At 37.8% G+C, this 24,791-nt stretch overlaps 1 protein-coding gene across 7 annotated transcripts in view; it reads right to left on the reverse strand.

Moving 5' to 3' along the window:
* Positions 1 to 24,791, reverse strand: part of RBMS3 (RNA binding motif single stranded interacting protein 3) — a 597,177-nt gene that overhangs the window by 236,475 nt on the left and 335,911 nt on the right. For all 7 annotated transcript variants that reach the window (XM_027897820.1, XM_027897776.1, XM_027897804.1 and 4 more), the window contains one exon: positions 22,434 to 22,525. In XM_027897820.1, coding sequence (XP_027753621.1) covers positions 22,434 to 22,525 — 92 coding nt within the window. The remainder of the gene's footprint in view (positions 1 to 22,433; positions 22,526 to 24,791) is intronic.

The following is a 24,791-nucleotide window of genomic DNA, read 5'->3' on the forward strand; positions in this document are numbered from 1 at the left end:
CTTCTCCACTACTGAGTGGCATTACACATATATACAAGTTTCCTTGCTCCTGACAATCAGCTCTTCTTGCTCCATGCTGCAGGAAACATGAGACATTTGGTTAAACCTTCTCTTCTAGTTTATGGAAAAAAACAACAATGCTGACTAGCAATTATAAGCAAGATTAATGATTTGCCAAGAGACCTCTTTGTAGTTTTAAATACCTATACAAAAGCTGCTCTTTCCTTACAGAAAACAAATAGTGTTTTGAGAGAAAATACAACAGTTACCAGTTTGGAAATTTTTCGCAGGAAACTACAGGTTGAATATTTTAAGCCAGCACTACAGTAAGCCCTGTTTTGCACAGTGTATTGGTATCAAGTATATCCTATCAGGCTCCTCTAGTTTACTCAAACCCTTACACAGCAATGTTTTAGAGAGGGAAACCTCCATCAGAACGCAGCAAGCAGAGTGCAGACACACCATATAGCCAGTTAAGCTGCCCCAATACTGAACAACATTTTATTCAAAATACTGCTACTCCAGAACTAGTTATTAGATCAATTAGTAGGAAAATCAAGCAAAGGTAATTTTTAAGTATCTTTTCCCTGTAACTAAAATTAGTTTTTTGTGAAACTTAGCAATTTTTAGGAAAAGAGAAGGGGATCACTGCCGGATATTACAATGAGGTAAAATACATTTGCTTTTCTCCAATTCCCTAGAAAGTACTAGTATGATTTCTAGGTGTCACTGTGTTTGCTGTGAGGATTCCTGAATGCCCTTTCTCTGTGTTGAATTCTTACCTTTGTGTAAAATTTAAACAAATCCTTTATACATTACTGCATGAAAACAAGACAGAAGCCTACAAAAATGCACCTAGTCATTATATTTTTTTCCAATGTGCCTTTCTTGCTACTCACTTTTTTACTTAATCACAGAAAAAAATTATGAGCAATACTGACAAAAAGAAAGAAGGGTTATTCAAAATAGGTGCAGAAAACAGATTTATATTCAATAGAATTATACATAATATGCTTAATAATGTTTAATACAGCTCTAGCCTCCCATATATACATGCATATACAAAGTAAAGAGATTTTCACTCAACACAACAAAACAAAGTTTTCAAATCCCACTACAATTGGTGAGAATTACCGGCAATTAATTGTATCCTGGAATTATTCTATGACTTGGAAGAATAAGCACTAGGACAAAAGAAATACATCCAGTGACTAACACAAAAATATTTGTGATTTGTTAATAAACCCAAATGGCTTAATAGGGGATCATGCTTTCTACCAGCATTGGGGGGTTTTCTGTGAAATCTATGATGGTCAGGAAGTCACCATCAGGTAGGTATTCTTCTTGAGACTATTAATCATTTCAACAATAAAAATATGCATAATTTCAGTTTGCTGCTGATAGATTCAGATTACCAGCAAAATGGAGTATATCCCAAACAGCTGCATTTGCTTTGTGATACAAACACTTTGTTAAAGACTAACAGGTCTGAGTGTTATATCTTCAAACATTCCTACATTTTCCTAAGAAAAATGTTCCAAGAATTATGATTTGTGCTACTTTATACTGGGTACTAAGTGCCTTGGATAAACATGATTTCCTCACCCTCTTTCTAAAGATATATCTTTTCCTGTTACTACAGGTAGTTAATCCAAACACAGCCCAATACATTTTCTCTCACGCAAGTTGAGGAGGAAGAGCAGTTTGCCTGAACACATAGGCAAGGCTGCGACCACCTCTTGCTTGCATGTAAAGACGTTGAAATCGCCAATTAAAACTAGAGTTCAAGCTAACACACTTTGTTGGAAACCTCATATGCAGTGCACTGACCAGGCTGACTGCATATGACCCCACGCTCCAAGGGCAGTGTCAGTTCTTTTGCTGGCAAGGAGGCTGTGTTTATGGGGTAATTTTGTAAGGATTTCCCTAGGAGCCCATTCAGTCCATGTTCTGAGCGAACTGAAAATCAGAGAGCTGACCTACGGATAGAAAAACTGGCTGAGCAGTTACTCTATTTAATTTTAAACATAGTTAAGCTCATCTCCTCCAGAATAAAAAAAATATGATCAACTGCAATACTAGAATTGCAGCATATTTTAAAATATTTTTCTGAACTAAGGCTGCATTTCAGTTTCTCATAGAAGCTATCAAAAAGAAGGCTTTTCCTGCTAAGTCCGTGCAGACATGTAAATGTAAATGACTTGTAATCCAGTTGCTACCAACAATAAAGCACTTAAGAAGATGATGATACTAAAAGGAGAACATGTAAAATACTGCAAATGGACAAAAAAAAAAAAAAAAAAAAAAAAAAAAAAAAAAAAAAAAAAAAAAAAAAAAGAAGACCAGAAGTTAAAATTTAACCATAGCACTGCAAAAGCTGTGAAAAGAGTGACAAGATACATAAATACAGAATGAGGTTTTATAATCAATCACAGTGCTGATTCCAAAATGCAGCATTTTCTTCTTGCCTGTTTCCCCCTTTCTCTTCAATATAATGACCTGCATTTCAAGTAGAGGAACATGCAGTGATTGCTCAAATGAGCATTTACACAGCATTAACTATTATATTCGATGATGAAATAATTTGCTTTAAAATCTGACATTTCAGAAATAAGAGGACAGATGTTCCTGGTTAAAAATGTTTGACTAAGGCAAAACAATTCATCATTATTTTTATGAGCCCCAGAGTGGAGTCTGCAGAAACCACAGGTAGTCTGTAGCTAGTTCTAGAGTAAGAGTTTTGGAAAATCCTACTTTATGTGAAATAAGCAACTCTAATAAATGAAGGTAAGATGACTATTTAAGCAAATACTGTTTTCTATCAAATGAAAAAATAAATCCCTTCAATGAACCCAAATCTTCTTTACAGAAATGTAAACCTTCAAAACTACTTTCTATCTAAACAATGGCTATAGATTACCTGGCTATGGATAGTGAACATACTATGTAATATTTTAAGTATGTTTTTTAAATGCTGAGCATACCACCTACACACTAAAAAAAGATATTAAGGTAGTGTCATTACAGCAGGTAGTTTGCAAGTTGATTAGTGGAACAGAGCGTGTTCCCGCCTAACCCTATTACTGTTTTCTGCAAAAGAGAGTATTTACGAGGGAAAATCATAACACATGCCACCTATATCTACTATCAAAGCTTCATCTGCATTCCTGTTCCTCGGGATGGTGGATCATTTACTTCCTAGCATCTCCTGAAAGATTAATGTTTCTTCTATAATTGTTTTCTTTTCGATGCTACAAACCTAAGGCATTGTCACACACTGGAAAAGGGAATTCAAACAGGGAAGAGGGACTGCTACAGATGTACAGGAATAATGGAATAAATTTCACCTGTTGGAAAGCAAAGAGCATTTCTTTCCTGCATGGGAAAAGGTAAAATTTTCAAAGAGGAATCATTTTAGGGTCTACATCTGGGTTAGTACCATCTTCCGCTCGATATGAACAATTTATACACAAAGATCAGTACTTGTCTGTGGAAAAAGAACCCTACTGCAGAGTTCAATTACCTATATGTATAACCATCTACCATCATTTCTTTAAGCTAGTAAACTTTTTGTGGATTTCAAAAACAAGGAGTAATCTTACTGAGAGTGCTGTGAATTTACATAGCTTTTCATCTGTCACCTAAGGACCTGACTGTTCTCCTTGCATGAAACACTCAGTACCATTTATGCATTTGCAAATTCTTCTGCCTATAGTAAATCAAAAGGAAAAGTATTTCTTTCTTTTTATATCAGTTCTTCTTTTCAAAAACTTTCCTTTTCTCAAGTTTCTATTCCTCTCTCTCGATCCTTTTTTTAACTTTTATTTTCATTTTTGTCTTTTACCAACTTTCTATTAAACATTTTCAGGAAACCTCTAGATAAAATGGTGACAGATCCAGGAGAAATAAAAAATGCATAGCACCAAAGGCAAAAAAATACATGAAACAACATGAAAATTGCAGAGCAGGCAAATGCTCTCTCTTTTCAAACTTTCCCACAATCAGCTCTAACATACTTCCCATAAGTAATACTATCTCACACACTGCATAGATAGGGCAAAAGCCTTATTATGTAATTAGACAAAATCTTTTAATGCCACAATGTGCACTAAATGTCCTATCTGACACCCAATAAATACGTGGGAGGCTTTCCATTTACTTCAAAGGTTACTGGGCTAAACTCTGAGTGTGTGGGCTCACTAATGAGCAACCTGACTTGTGCTCATGAGCCAGGCAGAGGATAGCTCCTACAAAACGCAGTCTCTACAGTTTATAATTGTTTAGATGCTGGAAAATGAAAACCTGCAGAAATAATGAACTGGAAGAGACGCAGCCCACGACACATTTGCCTTTCAGAGGCTTTCCACTTAATCAAAACTTGTTGCATATGATTGGAAGAGCAAAGCATTTAAAACTAGAAATAAAAATGCTTAAAATTGCTATCTAGAGTAGATTGACAGCCCATTCACTACCTTAGCAAGAAAAGCCAATTGTCTACACCACTGTGGAGACAGCACAGAGGGAGGCACCCTTAGGGACGTGTTTACATGCAGCAGGAGAAACACAATCATGGGCCTGCAGAGTTCTCAACAAGCTATTTTAACTTGCTAAGCAAACTAGATATAGAGCTAACTTATTTTCTACAAAGTGTCTTTAACCCTCCCACATCCACTACATAGTAGCAATCCAAAGCTTCTTAAAAGCACCAGGTCTTGAAAAGATTAAGTTGAATTACAAACGTGAGATTGGTACTTTGATTTACTTTGTGCTAAAATACAGACAGCACACAATATTGGTTTTTTACTGCTTTATGGAGTATACAATTACATGAAATACACATCAAACTCATCTAAATAGCTGGCCATTTAACTGTCTGTTTGGTGTGGTTGCACACTTTGTCATCCTGTGTGATCTAAAGCACAGAGTCAAGTCTGGCTGCTGTTTGTAATTTAAGATAGGTAACTCTGAACAACAGGGCCTTTCCCCCTCCTCCCTCCCAAGGAAGGGAAAGCTCTTAAAAGGTCAGGCACCAATGCAGTTTACTGAATAAAGCTCAAGTTTGAAGAATGTGCCTTCTAAAGTGATTTTACTACCTGGGATGTAATGAGTTTTACAGGCTCACTTTGTTAAATTGCCCTGACAATCTCCATTTCCACTTGCTTCAATCATATTAACAGAAGCTAAAGTTCACAAGTAGTAAAATATTTCAGTGTACTGAGTTGGGTCTCTAAAAAATAGATCACACACTTGACAAACATATAGGACATAACGTTTGGCATTTCATTTCATGTTTGGCTTGGCATGTCTCGTTTAGGGCAGGACAAGATGCCTTATCATACTATCTCATTACTCATGGAAATAAAACACAGTGACACCAAGGACTTGACAAATCCCATTAGATATGTCAGAAGGACAAGACTGTCCCAGTGAATTGGTAAGTTCAGGAATAGGGAAATATTGGAGATGCTCCAGCAAAGGGAAATACACTTAAAATCACAAGAGGCACACATAAAAAACCTGGGTAAATAGGTAAGAAACTGGAAATCCCTCACTGAAATGAGAAAAGGGAGAGAATAAGTGAAGATAGTGAAGATAATTCTTGTTAATGGTGGGATAATTCTCTCATTAGAAGAGCTTAGCTTACACACTACTCTGTTACTACGCTGTGTATTTGCCTTTGCCTTTTAAAATCACACAGTCCTTGGGGGATGGGATGGACCTTCCTTTATCTTTGCTAAGTGTCTAGTACTCCTTGAAAGGTACTGCAATTCAAACAACAATGATCAAAAAATTATAGCTTCCCCTTTTCTAATCCTGAAATAGTTCAGAAAGTTGTTTATAGTTTGCAGAATATATTGCAGGAAAGAGAACTTCATTGAATGAGTATGCTGTGCAAAGGAGAACTTGAAAATGATCTTGCACTAATTCAAAGCAAAAGTTCATAATGTGCAACACAAGAGGCTGATCCATGTATTTTGACTTACAAATTTTAGTTCCAAAATATTTTTCTACATTATTTTAAGTGCCATAGCTCTGGCTATCTTGTAAGATACATTAGCACTATACCGAGATTTAAACTGGTTTACTATGACTTTGATTTTAAGTGCAACATGGTGCAACCAAGAGAAGAACTGGGCCAAGAGATGTTTTTGCTGAGATAACCCATGCTAAGTGACACAGGTAACAAATGGAGCATCTTGACATATTTGAAGTATCCAACCACAATCTACACTCACTGAGTGGAGGAGTCTGAAACAGATCTTTAGGATGCTGGTTAATGGGCTACTGAGGCTCTTCAGAGGCAAAAAGAAAAAAAAGGAAAATCAATGCTTTCAAAACAGTTTTAAAACAAAAAATTTGGAACTATGCATTATCATCCAATTATTCTCAGAAACATTAATAATGTTGACGTGAGTTCAGATACAGTCAATACTTAACATTAAAAAAAAGTAGTACTTAAATAAATGCCCTACTCATCACTCATAGCTCCTCCTGAGTCCCAGACCCCAGTAACTGGCTTAACAGCACGATAAGCAGAGCTGATGTAAAAGATCTTTATTATGTATACTTATCTGGCGGCACTGACTGAAGGTGGCAGACAGTATGTGAAGGGAAGATGAGTGCATAATGGGAATACAGTTCCCCAAATCCCAAGAGGAATAAAACCCTGTAGCGATCAAGGTAAATCAAAGCTGTATGAAAAGAAACGCTCATCTCATTTAGATGCAAATATATCCAGACGCCACCGTACACCACCTTTAAACAGTATTGCACAGACAGTATTACTTCCATTGTACCAACAAATGCCTGTCTTCTCTGTGATAATGTTCTCTTTGATGCACATGCAGTGGAAGAGTTAAGGCATATTTAGATTCAATCAACAAAACTTCATCAGCCCAGCAAGATGAACAGAGATCATATCCATAGCAGGCATCTGACCTTTTCATCGCTCTCTCCCTCAATGCACACATGAGGCAGGCAGGCATGCTCATACACACCAGCAGAAACGACATATAATGCCTGAAATCAACTTCTGGCCAAGGCATCCTGATATTTTCTCACATGGTAAGCCTTTTATTCACTTCAAGTACTGGATTTTCATTTGCACCATCTACAGAACTATAGGGAGTGTTCATGCTCAGGTAATGAGCACTAAATGGAATGAATAGAAGGCAATAAACAGAATATACATTTGTTAAATAAATGTATACCTTTTATTGAAATCACCTATTTACTAAATTACTTATTTACTAATTCAGAGTATTCAACCAGGTGCATGACCTAGAGCATTAAAATTAAACCTGTATGTATTGAAGGACTTTGGTCCAAGAACAGGTTATTACACATCAATCACTTTTCAGAAACTATATATATGAATATTTTTCTCTGAAAATACGTGTAACAATTTCAGGTTGTTTATCCTTCAGTAAAGGAAGGATAAATCAACAATTTATTACTATATTTTGTTGATGTGTCAGAAGCTTTAGAGTTTTTCACAGTTGGTCTCTGATGTAATCTGTCATTCAGCATCTAGAAATAAAATCTTTATACTTAAAGTGAGCAGTAGAAGCTAATAATACTCTTGATGCTACAGTTTCAGCTTGAAAAACAGGGGATGAATAGTCTGACAGGGCACTGGATGGAAAGCTTTGGTTACAAAGCCTTCTTTCTCAAATTCTGCAGTGTGCAAGAAGCTGTCAACTTCTAATTTGTGGCAAGCAGGTTAATTGCGGATTTTTACTTTGTTAGGACTGGTTTTGAAAACTCTGAGCTGGCTTAAAACAGCTAAAATATTTACCTTATTGTACACTGCTTATACAAATCAGATATGATCCTCTTTCAAAAGGGGTTTTTGAAGAAACTGCTGGAACTTTACTATGATTTAGGTCCCAACATGCCTCGGTTGCATCTCCTTTCAGCTCTTCAGGTGTGTGAGGGAGCAGACAGTTCATGGATTCATCAGGTCATAGTGCACACCACTGACTGTGGCTGATAATTTGAGAGTTGCCCAGAAGGCCAGATGCTAAGATTTTGGTTTCAGCTTGATGGGCCAAGCTGACCTCTGGGAACAATTGTCTTATCTCAGCTTTGCCTTCAGGCTTCAAGCTATCCACTGTAGGCATGTAGGCCCCCCAGCGACAGACACAAGAGTTTTGTGGAACAATTTAATAAGGATATTTTCCTCTATCTGGGACTTGAGTTTTAAAGGCAAATCTGACTCCTCATCTCTAAATCCTTCCAGAATAAAATCTTGCACCACAGCACTAAGGGTGAAAAATAAAAGTAAGGTCTATACAAAAACAATGTTTGCTGCTTGTTTTTAAAGAAAAAAGGTTTTGGTTGGTTTTGTTTTTACCAGTATGTGAAGGGAGGTGATTACTTTATTGACCAAGATTGATTGATTACTTTATGACCAAGAAGAACATTATTAAATATTTGAGGGGGTTTTGCCAAATACATCTACTTTGCATTATTTTTTCTAAAACAAAAATTAAGAACAAATGCAAATGGAATTAATATTAAAAGATCAAGAGAGATCATTTGTTGATCAAAAAACTCTAATATATTCCATCTCTGCTACAAAAGAAGACAACAAGCACATACGACAAAGCAAAATATTTTACATAGGTGGAATATCAGCTAGGGCTGCAGGTTGCTAAAATCTTGAAACAATCTAGCACATCTTTCTTACAAAGGACTTAATACTCCATTATTGCCAGCTGAATGTATGTGTTAACTTTGGATCCAAAACATAGGTCTGTAATTTAAACCAACTAAATCAGGACCACAAATGACTGCTTACAAGTGACTAAGAGCAATTTTATTTTTGAACATGATTAGAAGTGGCAGTACAACAAGGTTGAGGATCATCTAAATCACCTAAACTTCCAGATTTGAGCTCCTGCTCACAAAAATCAAGTTCTGCCTTAAAATAACTGAACTTGATTCCCTGAAAAATATTTGCACCTGTATCTATCATCTGGATATTTATATTGGGACAGAGAAGTTTCATAGTAGTCTAAAACAAATATTAGAGACAGATACATCTCAAGAGTGCATCTCTAAAGAAAGCCAATTTGAATAGAGTAGATCCTTCTCTTCGGAAATATTTTGCACATCTCAAGGTTTTTCTCTACATAATATTTATATGAACATTAATTCTGACAAATAAAAGACCACAACAAAAACAACCAAAAAACATGAAAGGAGAAGTAGTAAGATACTCATTTGTTTCTTACAGGTCTATAATTCGTGCTTATATTTCTCACCATTCTATCTTCAAATTAAACTTTTTCCCAGTGAAATATCTGCATAGGTGATAGTGTTTGTGGTGGCTATGGGGTTTTTTTGTTTGTTTGTTTTTTGTTTGGTTTTTTAAAGTAATCTTAAAGGTAGTAAAAACCTGCTAACTTCATGTAACCTAATCATAATTCCTTAAGATTTATCATGATTGAAGCAAATGTTCCCTAGGGCAAAAATTCCAAGATTTACTATGTTAGAAACTCACCTACCCTCTGTTGCTATTTTGTCGTATCCACTTTTCTTCGTGAAATACAGCATATTCAAAAGCATTGAAGTTTAGAAACACATAAATATAACTTACTTTCTACACCTCCTATTTAGCTTACTAGATTTTTGGAATTATACACAACTAGAAATTAAGCTCTAGGACACTAGCGTATCTTTCATAGCATGACTCAAGGTACTTGAGCCATCACATTTATGGTATTAAGCAACAGTCAACCAGTTGGTATAATCACTAAAGACAAGCCAAAGAACAGAACTTTAGCTGTGAATATTTGTAAATACCCATAGTGTCATTTAAAAACTTGCACAATCTTCATTTGAATCTAAACCTGGTAAAGCATTCAGAGGGCTAACTTTAAGGGACCAAATGAAATGTAACAGTACAACATGCAAAATGATGAAGCTTATACCTTGCTAAAAATAAGAATTTCTGCTGCAAACTCTAGGGTGTTCATCAATTGACTAAAAGACAGTAAAATATACATATTACAGCACTGCAGACTCTCTCTGAAAAATACTGTACAGCTCCACTCAGCCACATTCAAGGAAGATGGATTGTAAGTAGAGAAGGTATAGAAAAAGACTATCAATCAGTGGAATATCACAAGAACTGTGAATATCCTAGAAGAGAGACTTTGCCTGCCTTGTGCAACATCCACCCAGCACAGATCCAAAACTTCAACAGGATGTTGGTAAGCGTGTAGGAACAACCTAAAAAGAATGTGTTACATTCACAGTAACAAAAGGAAGAATGCAAATGGGATCTGGTTTCCCAATGCTTCATGTGGATCAACAAAAGTAGAAAAGACTAAAGTGAAAGAACTGCACTCGCATGGGATCAAAGGGGGACATTACAGAAGAAAGAACATTTGTGAAGGCAAAGATCACTATTAAAAATTTCTAAAATATTAAGTGAAAGACCAACACATCAAAGAAATACCAGCAAAGAGGCAATAAATAGTATTTACAGGTATCATTCAGTGCCTGATCTGATCTATGGATCATTAAAACCAGGTGACTTGAGAGTGCTGTGTTCTGTGAGAGGTTTTCATCACAGAATAAAGTATTTTAGGTCTCAGCTAGTACACATTTAAAAGACCTCTCAACAAAGAAATGGAGAAAACTTCAGTAAAACCCAGTATAAAGGATAAAGCACTAGATGATGCTCCCAGGAGGAAAGCGCCTAAGCTGATACTTTGTCAGACCATGTCCTTTAGATAAGCCTGCACCAGGCTTCCCAGATGCCCTGCGATCAAAGAAAGCCAGTACAATAGTCACTTAGAGGAGTGCAGAGAGGTTCTCTGGTAACTAATCTAATTGCTGTCTGACATAAAATGTTGAGCTCCTTCAGTGTAGCCCTGTAAGCCAATCTGGAAATTACTCATATACTCAAGAGAAGTAAATAGCACGCAACAACATAATCATGCAAGATTAAACTATTTATTTGAACTTCAAGCAAAGCAGTCTGCATCCAACACTCCTTTTTAAGATAGAAAGCCTGAGTTCAAGAAGACTTAGAGTACTGATCATACAAAAGAGAGCCATTACGTATTTCAGCTAATAAAATTTTATTCAGAAAGGGAAACATTTCCATTACTGTAGGCTCAGCAGCCCCAGGAGAGAAGACATGGCAGAGAGACTGCTGCAATCCCATTCCCAACAGATTTCAACCTGACTGGGATCAGTTCTAGCTCCTTTACCAAACCCATAATCTTACCACGTGAAACGTGCTGTGCAGCAAGAAGGCAGTCTGAAGTGAATCAGGTCATGCAATTAGGAGTGGTGACCTTTCCCTGATGAACAGATTTTAAGCAAGGGAAAAGATTTTTGGAAGCGAAGACACTGCAAAACCCCCTCACTTCACTGATTCCACATGCTGCTTTATGCTGTATATAATAAGGCAACACAGACATGTAAATGATAGTCCTGGTTTTCCATAACAAGCTATAATTGGAGCAGGTGACTAGGAAAATGTTTAGATAAATGGTGGGATCATAACCTCTTATGCAAAATGGACAAATAAGTTATAGAAATATCTGGGAGAGCCTGAGGCTGTGTAGCTCTACTGTAAACCACAGGCACAGTGAAACTAGGCAGTAAATCACTAAATCTTATCTCAGATGTTACAATATTGTTGTTGTTTTGGGGGGGTTTTGCCCGTTTTTGCTGACAGATGGGAAAATACTGGCTGACTGTGACCAAGATTTAATTTACCTCCAATTTCCTTCCTATTTCTACAGCACATTCCTAAAAAACATATAGTATTTTATTCCCAGTGCTTAGAGGAAATACTAGCAAATAGTCACACTTCTTCAGCACATACTGTAAAAATAGCACTGTAATACTTTTTGGTACTCATAAGAATTCCATTATATTATAAAATTTTCCTAATAACATTTCTAAATTATCATCTATAAATGTGTGCATACATTGATATACATATAGCTTCTTGAATACTTATCAACTATGCATGCACACAGTTAAACCCCTTTATGTCCATATACAGAGAGACAGAACTGTAAAACTGCACCGGAACAGCATCATCTATTAACTAAGTGGGAGAGTAAAGTGGCAAAGATACCTTTGAAGATGGGGAAGCCTTTCTTCAAGGCGTCTTCTCTTCCTTTATCTGTCTACCAGGTGCATTTAAAAACCAAAATGATAGAACTGCATGAAGAATGACGCCTGAGAAGCAGACTTCAGCTTCAACTCTTAAAAAAGTATGTCCACTTGTTTCGAGGAATTCAAAGCCAAGCTTTCTAGCATCAAGCCTTAATTATCCCAACTCTAAAGTTTTCGGATGGAAATGAACATCTTTCTTCACTATCTCTTTTTGAACCTTGATAAAAATATCAAGATAGCAGATGACTGACAAGTAGTAATTATTGAACAGACACGACTTGGTTACTTTCTGGCATAGTGATAAGCAAAGTTGTATCCATTTTTACAAGGAAAAAATATACCTCCTATCAAATACTACATCCGTATTCTAATTCTGTGTTCACCTCAGGCAAGGTCCAACTTTTCCAGCTACAAAAATGCCTTCACAGCTACATCAAAGTTTTCATTGTTCTCCATGGCTTTTGAGACCCCAAAGTTATGAGGCATAGTGAAATAACCACTGTACCTCCATTACTGCAGTGTAGGGGAGTCTTTGGTAGATGTAAGCCTCCCAGAGGTCCTCAGGACATACCTTGGATAGTTTCTTTGGGAGTCACAGAAAGACTCCATCTGCCTAGTTAGATGAATTGGCAATTTGGGGTCCCTAGGTTCTTCCACGTGTCCACCATTTTGGACTATGACTCTTAATAATAAGAGTAATTTTCTTCCACAAGGAGTAGGGAAAGCAGAACAGCATGACTATACATCCCCCTTAAATAAGATTCATCGACACAACATGGCATCTGCTGCAGTCCTTTCCTTCTTTTAGATACAAAGGCTTGTGCTGCAGCATTGCTGGTAACATCCCACCCAAGCATTGGGCACAAGATAAAAAGCACAGGGGTACTTCAGTAGCCCCTGGCAAAGATAAAGTCCTCAAGCCTGCTGACAGAATTGGTCAGACATTGATCCACCGGTGGCATTAGTTTCTGTCATTGTTCAGCAATATGACAGATTCTAATTTGATCTAACATTTAAGGAAAGCTGGGATCAAACAATCCCAGACTTTAAGGTAGGCATTCATAATGCCTTATTTACTTACACACAGATGTGGGAGTTTTCAGTATATTTCCTTTTGACACAACACTGAATGTATGTGTCCTCATACTTGGGGTTGTACTTTCCTCACTTGTTGCTTTAAAGGAATAGTTCTTTACTTTCTTTTAACACTTCAATTATTTCTGGGGTACATTTTTCTAAATCTGACAGTTCTTATTTAAAGAAAAATATATATCTTCCTAAGTTTAATCAAATATGTGCATTTATCCTTGTACAAAATAAGGACTGCCTTAAAAACTGCCTGATACCAGTCAAATGTACCCTTCCTCTGCGTGTCCATTTTCCCATTTCCCATGACACAACACTACAAAGCATTAGCAATATTCATCTCATGTCCAGTATATTGATACAAAATGACCCTGTAATCTTCCTTTCAGCTCTGCTCTCATGTTACACAAACATTTTACCATGCTTCATGTTCATTACTTAGCAACTGCTCCTTGCTTCTAAGAACCACATCCTAGCACATCTTAAAACTGGAAACAGAACAGGGATTGACGGAAGTTATGACTGCATTTTGTAAAATCATAAGTGGCATGAAAAAGATTCACAGGGGACAAGAGCCTTCTGTCTCTTCTGATTCAAGTACTAGCAAGCAATCAATGAAATCAACATTGCAGGTCTAGAGCAAGCAAAGGAGATTGTTCTCTGAAGAACATAAACTGAAGAATTTTGTATGGTCAGATGTCGTGCTGCCAAAATTTTAAATGCAAAAAAAAAGGCAGCATAAGTTCCATATTTGGGGATGGGAAGGCAGTTCTACAAAAGACTATTAAATACAAGCTGAGGAAATCTTAAGTTGCAAATTGCTAGAGGCTAGGAGACTACACTGGGGAAGTATCTCAGATGCTTGCCTATTTCTTATACTCCTCTATTAGCATGTGCTATATCACACTACTGGAAGGACGATCTGATGTCAGAGCGAACTTTATTCTGGCCTGATACAGCCAGTTGTACATTTTTAAATCATTTACATTTATTTTGATCACATCAAAGCTAGTCTAATGTGACTGAAAATAGAATTAAACCCTTCATGTCATCATAATCTCCCTTTCTGAGCACAAAGGGAAAGTATAAGGACTAAAAAATTCCATGAGCTGCCATCACGACTCAGTTTGTTGTAATCATCATGGGGAGAGCCTAATTTGATAATTTTATACAAAGGGAAAATAGAGGCTCTTTTTACAGTGACAAAAATTATCATTCATTAGTGAACAAAACTGCATCTAAACCTAAATTTATTTAGATTACAGACAAACCACTCAGACATGTCGGTTGAATGGGAGACATTCATTAATACGGAAATAACAAGCAAAGTATTCACTAATACAGTAACATTTAGATATTCAGAGGGGGATGCATATGTGCACAGGGAATATCTATGCATATTACTAGTAGATTTGTGTTCACTGGCAAAGTGTGTACCTGTGTATTTCCAGGCTGATGAGTTGTTAAACACGCATGCACATCAATGCAGAAGAAATGCTACTGAATCTTGCACCCCTGTTTTCCCAATCAAACCAAATAATCTGGAAGTGGCCCTATTTTCACATAAACTGCATTGCTTTACTGAAGCTATGTCTCAGTCCAGACTAAGTGGTACCCCAAAAAGCATGCACACAGCCTCCTGCTGGTGGTCATATGAATCTCCTTCTCCTCCCAAGGAAGCATGACAGATACAATGAATTTTTTGCCTCTCACCTTACAAAAGCATTGTCCTCAGGCTGAGCTACAGAAGAATATGATTAAATGATATGTCACTGAAAGAAAGGTTACGTCCATTTTCTACCACAGTAATATTTTCTAAAACCACAGATTTTTTTATCATTTTGGAGTGCACTGGGTTTTTCCTGGTGAGTAAAGATGTGCTTACTGAATTTAGAACATAGTTTCTCTCAGTCTGAACTGCAGATTCCCAAGCTGCATAGTTGTGGTCGGATAACTCCTCCACGGGGCGTTCAGAGTTTCCTGAGTACGGAGGCAAAAAAGAATTAATCTGATTCCAGTGTTTAACTCATTTGCAGGAATCAGATTTCCTGTTCTGCAAACATAAAGGGTTTGCAAAGAGTGCGTAAGAGCTTCCAAGATGTATAGCTATGTGAATGCTAAAGATAGGGAGTCCCATTCTTCTCTCTGGCTTAAATTGCCAAAGCTCTGTGGATTTCAGCTGTATTATTACCAATTCAAATGTGTTCCAAGTCAGAGGAAAGTCAAGAACAATGTGTATTTATGAAAAAGGCCAACTCTTGTTTGGCTGAAGTTCATAACCCGAAAAGAACCCAGTAATTCCACTATTCTTCAGCTTAAAAGTTGGCTACATTTTTCACTTTCAGCATCTGTTCTGTAGTGCAAGGCATTAATAGCATGGAGGTGGATATATTTACTGATTGTTTTTATTTTAATTTTCAAAGGCACAGGAATGTTTTAATCTGAGATGAAGTTACAGTGTGAAAAAAATTCAAGTCATTCTAGAAATTAAAGCAGCACTTAAAAAGGGAAGGAAAATACCATGGTCAGGTCTATTTGAGGTGACAGTTAGAGAATAAACACGATTGTATATGCCATAAGATTTGCTAAGCTAACTTAGTGGTTAAGAAAGATGCTGAGCTACAGTTTTTGGGAACAAAGGAACACAGCACTGACCCAGTTCCTCTCAATTAGCCAATAGTAAAGTTCCATTCACTTCTAGAGAGGAGAATTATGTTAAGCAGTTCTGAAAACTCCCAAAGAAATTTTTGTTTATAAATCTGGCAGGTGTGGTACAAAAGCTGCAGATGTGCACACCTCATTTCAGGTTGGCCTACATGTTTTTAGGAGCAGCACATGCAAGCATGAAAGGACTGCTGGATTTTAATACCCTCAGGGTTACTCGATGTTCTTGTTAAAAGAACTGCTCAAGCTAATGCATTCTATATTAGCTAGTGAAGGTACATCTAAAAGCAGGAAAAAGATCATAAGATCATTGCACACTGGCTACCATATAGTTCTCAGGTAGAAGCATGAAATTGTCCCAGCTAGATGAGACTAGGAAGTCCTTCCATTAATGTCATGTATCTTTGATATCACCCCAATTAATCACTGTTTGTGCAAAGCTGCTCACTGCTTTAGACTTCATTGTCTAGGAAGCTCATAGGACACTGTCATCTGCTACTGCAGACTTTCTGAAATTTAAAGTTAGGATTTTGATAGCACATCTGTGATTTGAATCCTGCATTTACACAGTGTTTCATCCGGAAAAACAAAACAACAAAAAACAACACACAACTTTCAGGTTCGGAAAGGCACATCTTCGTATGAAATTCTGAGATAAAACCTGATACAAAAAAATAATTCAGCATCTTGTCAATGCTTCTACTTCGTCAATCATTACCCTTTAAGAAATGGAAAAAAATCCCACATAGTCACAAAACCTACACTTACAGGCCAGTTGGGAAACTATGATTCTCCATTACAAGAGTCAAAGACAGTTTGTGCAAAACAAGAACACAGGTAAGCAGGTAAGGGAGGATGAGGAGGGCACGGCTTTGCTAAGTGACATTACATGAAACTTGGTGCTTATGGTTAGTTCCTCTGCAGGACGCTTTTGGTATGGTTGACTTGGTAAAAGAAATCAAAGGAAAGAGACACTTGCACCTGTAATTTCCACATCTAAACTGAACCACCTTTCACTTCCTTCCAGCTATAATTTTTCGTTGTCACTTCACCCAGGATCGATTCAGGTCAGTATTAGTCAGCCAGTACGTCCTGTGCAAAAGCACAGGGAGAGAGAGCATTTTAGGAAGATGAGAGGAAGGTTCACTGGAAAGTGCTGCACGCACATGCACTAGATGTGCCAAACATCTCTGACAACTGTTGCAGCAGCAGCTCACGTCTTGCTGTGCAATTCATTCAGAAATGACGTGGAAGGTGGCCAGCAGCAGCACAGCCATGTTCTTAGCTTATCCTACAATGCTGAGCATGCTGAGGTTTCCAGAGTCACCAGCCCCTGCTCTAGCAGCAAACAAACCCAACAGTTTATATAAAGCTGATACAGATATTTGATTTCATAGAACAGTTTGCTGGGGGTGAGGGATTAAAAAACAGGGTTAAAATAAAGCCTGACAGTTTCAACACTGAGCTCTAAAACTCCTAGCATCCTGCTTTGTTTTCAAAAGGAAAGTTAACTCAGCTGAATAAGGTTGTTATCCACCAATATTATACAAAAAATCAACCAACTATTATCCTAAAGTTTGCTTAGCTAAAATTTGCAGACATTTCAATTATGAGTTAATAAACTACTTGTGGACTTAAGTGTGCCATGTGGATAGGCCATATTTCATATTTTCTAAGTACAGAATGTGTATTAATTATTTCAATGAATTTTTAAACTGCAAAAAACCAAAGAATTCAAACTTTTCCTTAAAAATCTAGATTACAAAAATATTGGGCAGACTGGTAAGTCTTTCCAGTTTAAGGAATAGGTTTTTAGAGTATTGGTATAGGATGAAGAAAAAAAGGAAGTAATTTAAAAATAAGAGAAAATGAAGTTGAAAAAGGAGGAGACAGAATGGACTTATTTGGTCAGCTGACTCATACCAGAGCAATTCCTAAAACCTACACAAAAGTCAGGAAAATAAATAAGATTCTTCTGTGGGACTTTCTTTTCCTTGGTCCTTGGAGAAAAACTGTCCATCTAACTATACAGCAACCAGCTCTCTATTCCTCTTCAGGAGCTCTTATGCTTGGCTCTGTTCAGTGGGAAACAGCTTCCTTTTATCTTTCACCTAGATAGTGATTACTCCCTGTATTTAAGCTTCGGCATGATGGAGAGATGAGAAAAAAAAAATCAAAATCACTTTCTGTAATTCCCTTGTCGAGCAAAACACATCAGAGCCTACTGGCACAGTCCTTTTTCAGAAGCAGTTCCTTCAGTGTACCCTCTGGATGGCAATTACTGCAGCAGAGTAGGCAAGAAATGGGCTTAGACAACTGCCAGCGCTAATTAAATATTCCTTCAATGTCCACGTTTTTCACACGGGTCCTGAGGATGTCTAAATGCATTTGACATACAAAAGGAAAACCTAGAGAAGACACGCATCATCAAATACATTTTTAATCCTTATAAATGCATTTGGAATAACAGCAGGATTGAAAACACTTCCTTTGTGAATGCATTTGTTTCAACACTCTTGATGGGCTGCTAGATAGTAAAGGAAGTACATGCTCTCTGCAAGAGCCTACCTTTGCCTGAACTTTCACTTTATACAATCCTACAGCAGACTAAAACTGGAAATAAAAAATGGTATAGAGAACCCCAAAATATCTGTGAAGGTATAAACTGATTGCACAGTTCATCTTCAGCCTGACTCAAGCTCAGATGCTCAAATTTATTTAGACAGCAGACTTCTATTGATTTTTCAGGTGATTTAGAGTCCTCGGCATCACTAAAAGCTTACATATAAACTAGATTAGGAAGTGTCCTCATGAATGTGTAATTCTGGGTGAAGGACTATTGCAAATCCCAAGAATAGATGTGGCTACAGATTTTATTAGAACATTGATACATTTTTCATGTGTACTATGCTTCCTTGCCTACTTGTCTGAGCCAACTCCCATATTACGGAGATTCTCCTTATTAATTTTCCATATTCTGTCTATAACATTTTTCTAGAAAATGCAGGAAAGGAGCATATGGAAAAACCCAAACTGATATATCTAACATACACACAAACACTGTCTTTCCTGTGTCAAGTTTGTGTAGTCCCTAGCACAAAGGGACAAGCAAATCAATAATTCCTGTGAGATTATCCAGGGACATATCAATTGTGCCATTTTTAGCAGGAAAACAAACCAAAAAAACCACCTGGACTCTACGAGCCTGTACAAGCAGGCACTCTGTCCGTACAAACAAATCTGCACGTCCAAAGCCAAACAAAAAGAAATCGTAAAATAAGCCACGCCACCTAGGAATTCTCCTCCATAAATTAAATTCTTAATAAGTACTTCTGAAAATGATTGACAACTTAGATGAACTTTACTGGATGTAGGACAATGGCAGTAATCAATGCTTCTGCTTCAGGTACCTGTGAGAGACATGCTAAAGAGGCAAGGTGACAACACACACGTGTAACAAGAGCCTCACCCAACTCTCATGTAGGTGGGAGGCTGTGTGGGTCCTTGTCCCACAAAGTGGACAGCTGTTCATGGGACCATGAGACCTCATCTCCCAGCTGCCACCACTACCTCTGCAGGCATAATACTGCTGCTCCTCTCTCTCAGCCAAATCCTCTCCTGACTACTTCAAACCACAACAAAAAGAGAGGTCCAAACATGTTTAATGGTTAGGGATTTTTTCCCTTTGCGGGTATATGGGATGTATTAGCCTCACCAGAACAAGTTTTCCAACAGTGATGGGACTTGGAGCATCAATCCACTAGAGTTTAAGTTTCTCAAAGAGGCAGCACTACGAAACAAAATCAGCCAAAATGGTGTCCAAATGTCATAAAAAAAGAGGGAGGCAGTTGTATTTAAGCATCGATAAAATGAGGATATTTTACTGAAGTATCCAAAAGATACTTCTGCTAGCCAACATGGGTGGGGGTTCAGTTCTGCTTTTTGTTTTCCAAAGAAGATTCCTGGATTTCTATGAGAAAAATTATATTGTGTTAAAATTGAGAAAGAACCAGTCTTTCCGAGCAAGACTTCTCTCCAGGAAAACATCACAGATGATACTGACACTTCAGCAGACTTTCTCTCTCTACTGAAGAGGGCCAGCACACAGCAAAAGTTGGCCGACGCCTCTTTCACCTTTTTATTCAAAAGCATCCACAACTGGACTGAGATTTTTAACATCCACAGAACACAGCCTACAGTCTGTCTTCTCCCAGGCCTCTACATGGGGCAGTTTCCCTGCACTGCAATGCAGAATAAAAGATAGAGGACACTGACACTACTTTTTAAACGTATGTCGTGCAAAAGGTTAATTTCTTCAGACTTACTCCTTTTATTTCATTTGAGAGCCACCATTCACTACTAATTAAAGCAGCTCTTGAAATAAAACTGCTCTGGATAAACTTCCAGAAGTGGAGGTTAAATTTTAATTCTGCCTCTTTCTTCAAACCTTTTCTGAGCCCTCACTGTTAATTCAGACACTGGCAGGTAATGCTGTCTTTCAGTCTTGTTACACAACTTGGCTTCCAACATGTGCAAGAACTAACATGTTTCTCCAGATAGATTTGCTTTCCCAGGCTCCTGCCTTCTCAGAAATGTGAGGTACTTTGTGTGGAGTCATCTCAATTTCCTTTGAAACCCCATTTTTCTAAATACTTAGATTTTTTTTCGGAGATAAGAAAAGTCAGTTGTATATTTATCTTGAACTGTCAAACACACTAAAAAGAGTCTATCTGGGATTCCAGGCACCGTAACTAAATAATAAAAATACAGCCAGTCCTATGCAAACAAATGTGTACACATCAGCCGCCTCAAAATCTCACAGGGTAGAATACTAGTCCTGCCACAGACTCCCCAGAAAACAAACCGACCAAGGGTTGGTACAGCCCTTCTCACTCTGAAAACATCAGGCTTTGCTTTTAGTCCCTAAAATATTAGACAATCCAAACCACAGTGTTTATAGTCACCACCCTTTTTAGTGTTTCCACACATATAAGGTACTGAAACTGTTCATTGTTCTGAATCATGACAACACCAAACATAGATTTACCTTTCAATCCTATCTTTAAGTCTCTAATTTAAATCTACAGCTTTACAGATTTATATGGATTTATATTTTATATAGATTTTTTATAGATTTAGTCCTCCCTAGAAATAGCTATTTGATATCAATCAGTAGGACAAAACATATCTCCTGTCTTTGGTTTCTTTTTCACAACTTGACTAATGCATCAAATTGCCTATATTTTAAAAAGGTCCTGCTGTATATCTGAGAAATAAAATGGCACAATTCTTAGTAGAAGTCCACATTCTTCAGCTTGCCATCTTTTACCCATTTGAAAAAAACCACATTTTTTATCACCATGTGTCAATAAAAACTAAGAGCCAATAAAACAGCCTAGCTTACATTGTGGAGCACTGTTAAACAGAAATACATGGATGACTTCCAATTTCTTTCAGGTACAGTGAGTGTAATTCAGTAGAAGGCAAAAGAACCTTATTTACCAGCAATGATTTTTTTTTTTCTTGTAAAAAAACCACCAAAATTATGCTTGATATTGTTGAAAAACAAAGGTTTAAGCTGCCAGCATTCCTTTAAATGAGAATCTTTAAATATGGTGACTGTTTATTACTTAATTTTTCTCCTTTTTTTTTAACAACCTGTTTGTTTTTACTGTTTGAGATTCTAGGACAGAATCATTTCTACAGAGACTAAATCAGGCAATATTAAGAGTTTTTTGTGATTCCTGGGCAAGGCATTTTTAAAGTGCAAAGCAACAGCCATTTTTGCTGGCTGACACAGTCTAGAACCCAAAGACAAATTATTATGCCATCAGAAAGGTAACAGCTGGACCACACAATGGTCATTTACTGTCTCCCCATCAGCCACTTTGCTTGGGAACAAAGGATAATTCCAGGACCAGAGTAAATGAGCTCACTGCACTTAGCTATGGCTTCTGCTGCCCCTCTGAACAGATGCCAGTCACCTTCAGACAACCCTTAGAAACTTGCTTTCATAAGCTTTCAGAATTCTTTCAGCAACATGCTACACTTCTGTTTACATCCTCAAAATAATTAAACAAAACAAGGAGAAGCAAAAAACCAAGGCAGATCAACCAAATTTTCCTTATGCTCAGTCAGTCACTCCTTCAGAGAAGCCCACAAGACACATCAGAAAAAAATAACTTTTCCAAAGCAAACGAACCAAATGAAGACAACTCTGAGCTTGAGAAAAGGCAACTCTTTCACCCAGCAAGTAGCATAAAGGCATTTCCTATGCTCTTCCACTCTGGTGCCCTCTATCTTACAATCATCTCCAGAGAGAGGGGCAGAGATAGAGTATCAGAGAAGAGCCCATTACACAACTCTCAAGAACACAGACAAACCATAGGATGAATAAGGCACTGGAGCCAAAGGATGAAAAAAAATCACTAGAATAAGCAATCCAAAACCTTAAGAAAAACACGAGCAAAACAAACCCTTGGAAATTTAATGCAGCAGCTCAAATAATTCTGCAATAACATGGTTGTTCTTACCTTTGCCATCTGCGCCTGCACGCCATTTGCTTTGAGGGATGCTACTGCTTTCTGTGCTGCTGCTGGACTGTCAAAATCTACAAAACCATAACCTGAAAAATAAATGGACAAATAGAGATCTTCAGTATCATTCATGCATATGTGAACAGATAAAGATTTTATTTTTAAAAAGAAGAAAACCCTTTCCATTCTCTCACACTGTCTCCTAGTCTTCCAGTAGCACTGCCACCACACCTCTATTTTGCACATCGTTTTTTTCCTGAACCTAGTGGGGTTTAAGGGAATGCAATTACCCAAAGCTTCAAAGTGCAGAAAAGTATGCAACAGAGGAGGAGAGAAGGCTGGATCTGTCCTAACAGATAAATGGTCCTTGGCAGCAGATGAGCACACACACTCATGGAGCTCTCTGGTGCTCTGGAGTTCTGCCCCATCTCTTCCATAAGAAGAAGTAGCAGTATGGCCCTTCCTGGGATACAAAGCTAGAGCTTTCAGTGGCTCATTTCATGAGAAAATAAAGCCCTTTTCCTGTCCCTTGAACCTATACAAGGATTAAGCTTCAGAAGAGGAGGGCAGCAAGTCTCTAAGGCTGATTGGGGCCATCTGTGCAGGGACAGGGAGAGAAGCCTTCTAGCAGGTGGGACCAATTCAGGGAGAAATTGCAAAGTGTGCTCTACTAGCAACTGCTAGATAGCTCTAGAGGATGGTAAGACAGTAGTGTCACAGCTTTGGTTAAACCACATCCCTTTCATCTCACCACTCTCTCTGCTGGAACAAAGGGCAGATCCCTGCCAGGAACTGCTTCAGGGTATCATTTGAACAGCAGCTTAGTGGGGTTAGATCTGAGGGATTGATAAGGGATAATCATCTGCTTTTAAGTGGCTTTCTTACTTCCAGTATTTGTATTAGTTTAGTATATTAATTCAGTCACTTCCTATCTTCTCTTCTTCCCTCAATTTTTTCTTCCTTTAACCAGCAAGACCGATATGTTCGAGCAACATCAGTGCTATTAAGCTGGATAGCAACAACTCTTAAAGTATTTTTATCTTCCTAAAGTAGGGCTAGGAAGACAAGGAATGCACTTTTCACAACTTGTAGAGCACTGAGCCACCTCTCATTTTCGACAGCATTCAAATGCCTTGCTCATAAAGATTTCAACTGAATTAGGAAGATTTAAAAATCTCACCAAGCACCTATTTAGGCAGCTGCATATATTTCACAATCCATACACGGAACCCCCCAACCTACATCTTAATAAGCAATTACAGTGCAGGTAGGCATGTGCTGCTCAGACAAGCTGTGGCCAGGGGCCACATCTTTGGCATCTCCCTGGAAAACCATATGGATGAAACTGAACTGCCTGAAAGCTTTAATAATATTAGCACAAGCATATTTATAGTATAGCAGCTTCGCTGCAGACATCTCCATTTACTAGGTCAATACACATCATACAGGAGGCAACCACAGCTATGATTTCCTGCTGTATCCATATGTATGTCTTTCCCCCGCTTTTCTTCCTACTCCTGGGAGGCCTCATTGCCTTCCTGTCCACACCAAATCTAGGCAATAAGAGTTTGTGCTTGTGATTGCCTTGCACTTCAAGTTACAAACATGTCTTTATTATTACTTTGGTATGCAAGCATTACTAAATGCAGGGGTTAGTCCAATGCCGAAAGAATTTTGTGCACACGGATGTTTTTTGTTTTCTTGGCTTAAATTTCATTCACCAAGTTTTAAGAAAATTAAATGAAAGAAGAAAAAAGAAACAGAAAAAACTATTAAAGAAACTGCTGACTTCAAGTGTGTGAAAAGCACTATTTTGCTAGCCAATTCAAGATCTCAACCTTTCTGTTCTTTTCTTCCTTCAGTTTTCTGTTTTGTTTTGGTGTTTGTTTGTTGTTGATTTTGGTGGGGTTTTTTTGGTTGGTTGGTTGGTTGGTTTTTTGTTGTTCTTATTGGGGAGAATTTTTTGGCAGGGCATTACGACAAATTGAAGGAAATCCTAGAACTCTACACCGGGACAGTAGAGCTAATAAACACCACCATGAAGAAGCACATTAGAGTTTGGTCAGCTCTGGGATGCGAAGGGTGTTTTACCTGCTCAGATTACCCCACTTGATTTTCCCTTTTTACTGTTACCGAGACTGCCATTTTTAAACCAGCTTGTTCTACATCGCATTTTCCACTGCAGTGTTATCCAAGCTCTCTCCTCCCTGCAGAGCAGCAGTAAAGCTGATGACACTTTGAACCAAAAGCCATGCTACAAGAGAGCAAGAGTCCTCTCTGGATTTCTCCCATGCCTTTGCCCTTTGGGAGAGCAGCTTCTGGGAGGAAGACAGAGATACAATTAGATGCAGCTGC

This window comes from Empidonax traillii, unplaced genomic scaffold, assembly GCF_003031625.1.
Source record: "Empidonax traillii isolate 1590-97213 ecotype Southwest subspecies unplaced genomic scaffold, ASM303162v1 scaffold19:size3308961, whole genome shotgun sequence".
Taxonomy (NCBI): Eukaryota; Metazoa; Chordata; class Aves; order Passeriformes; family Tyrannidae; genus Empidonax; species Empidonax traillii.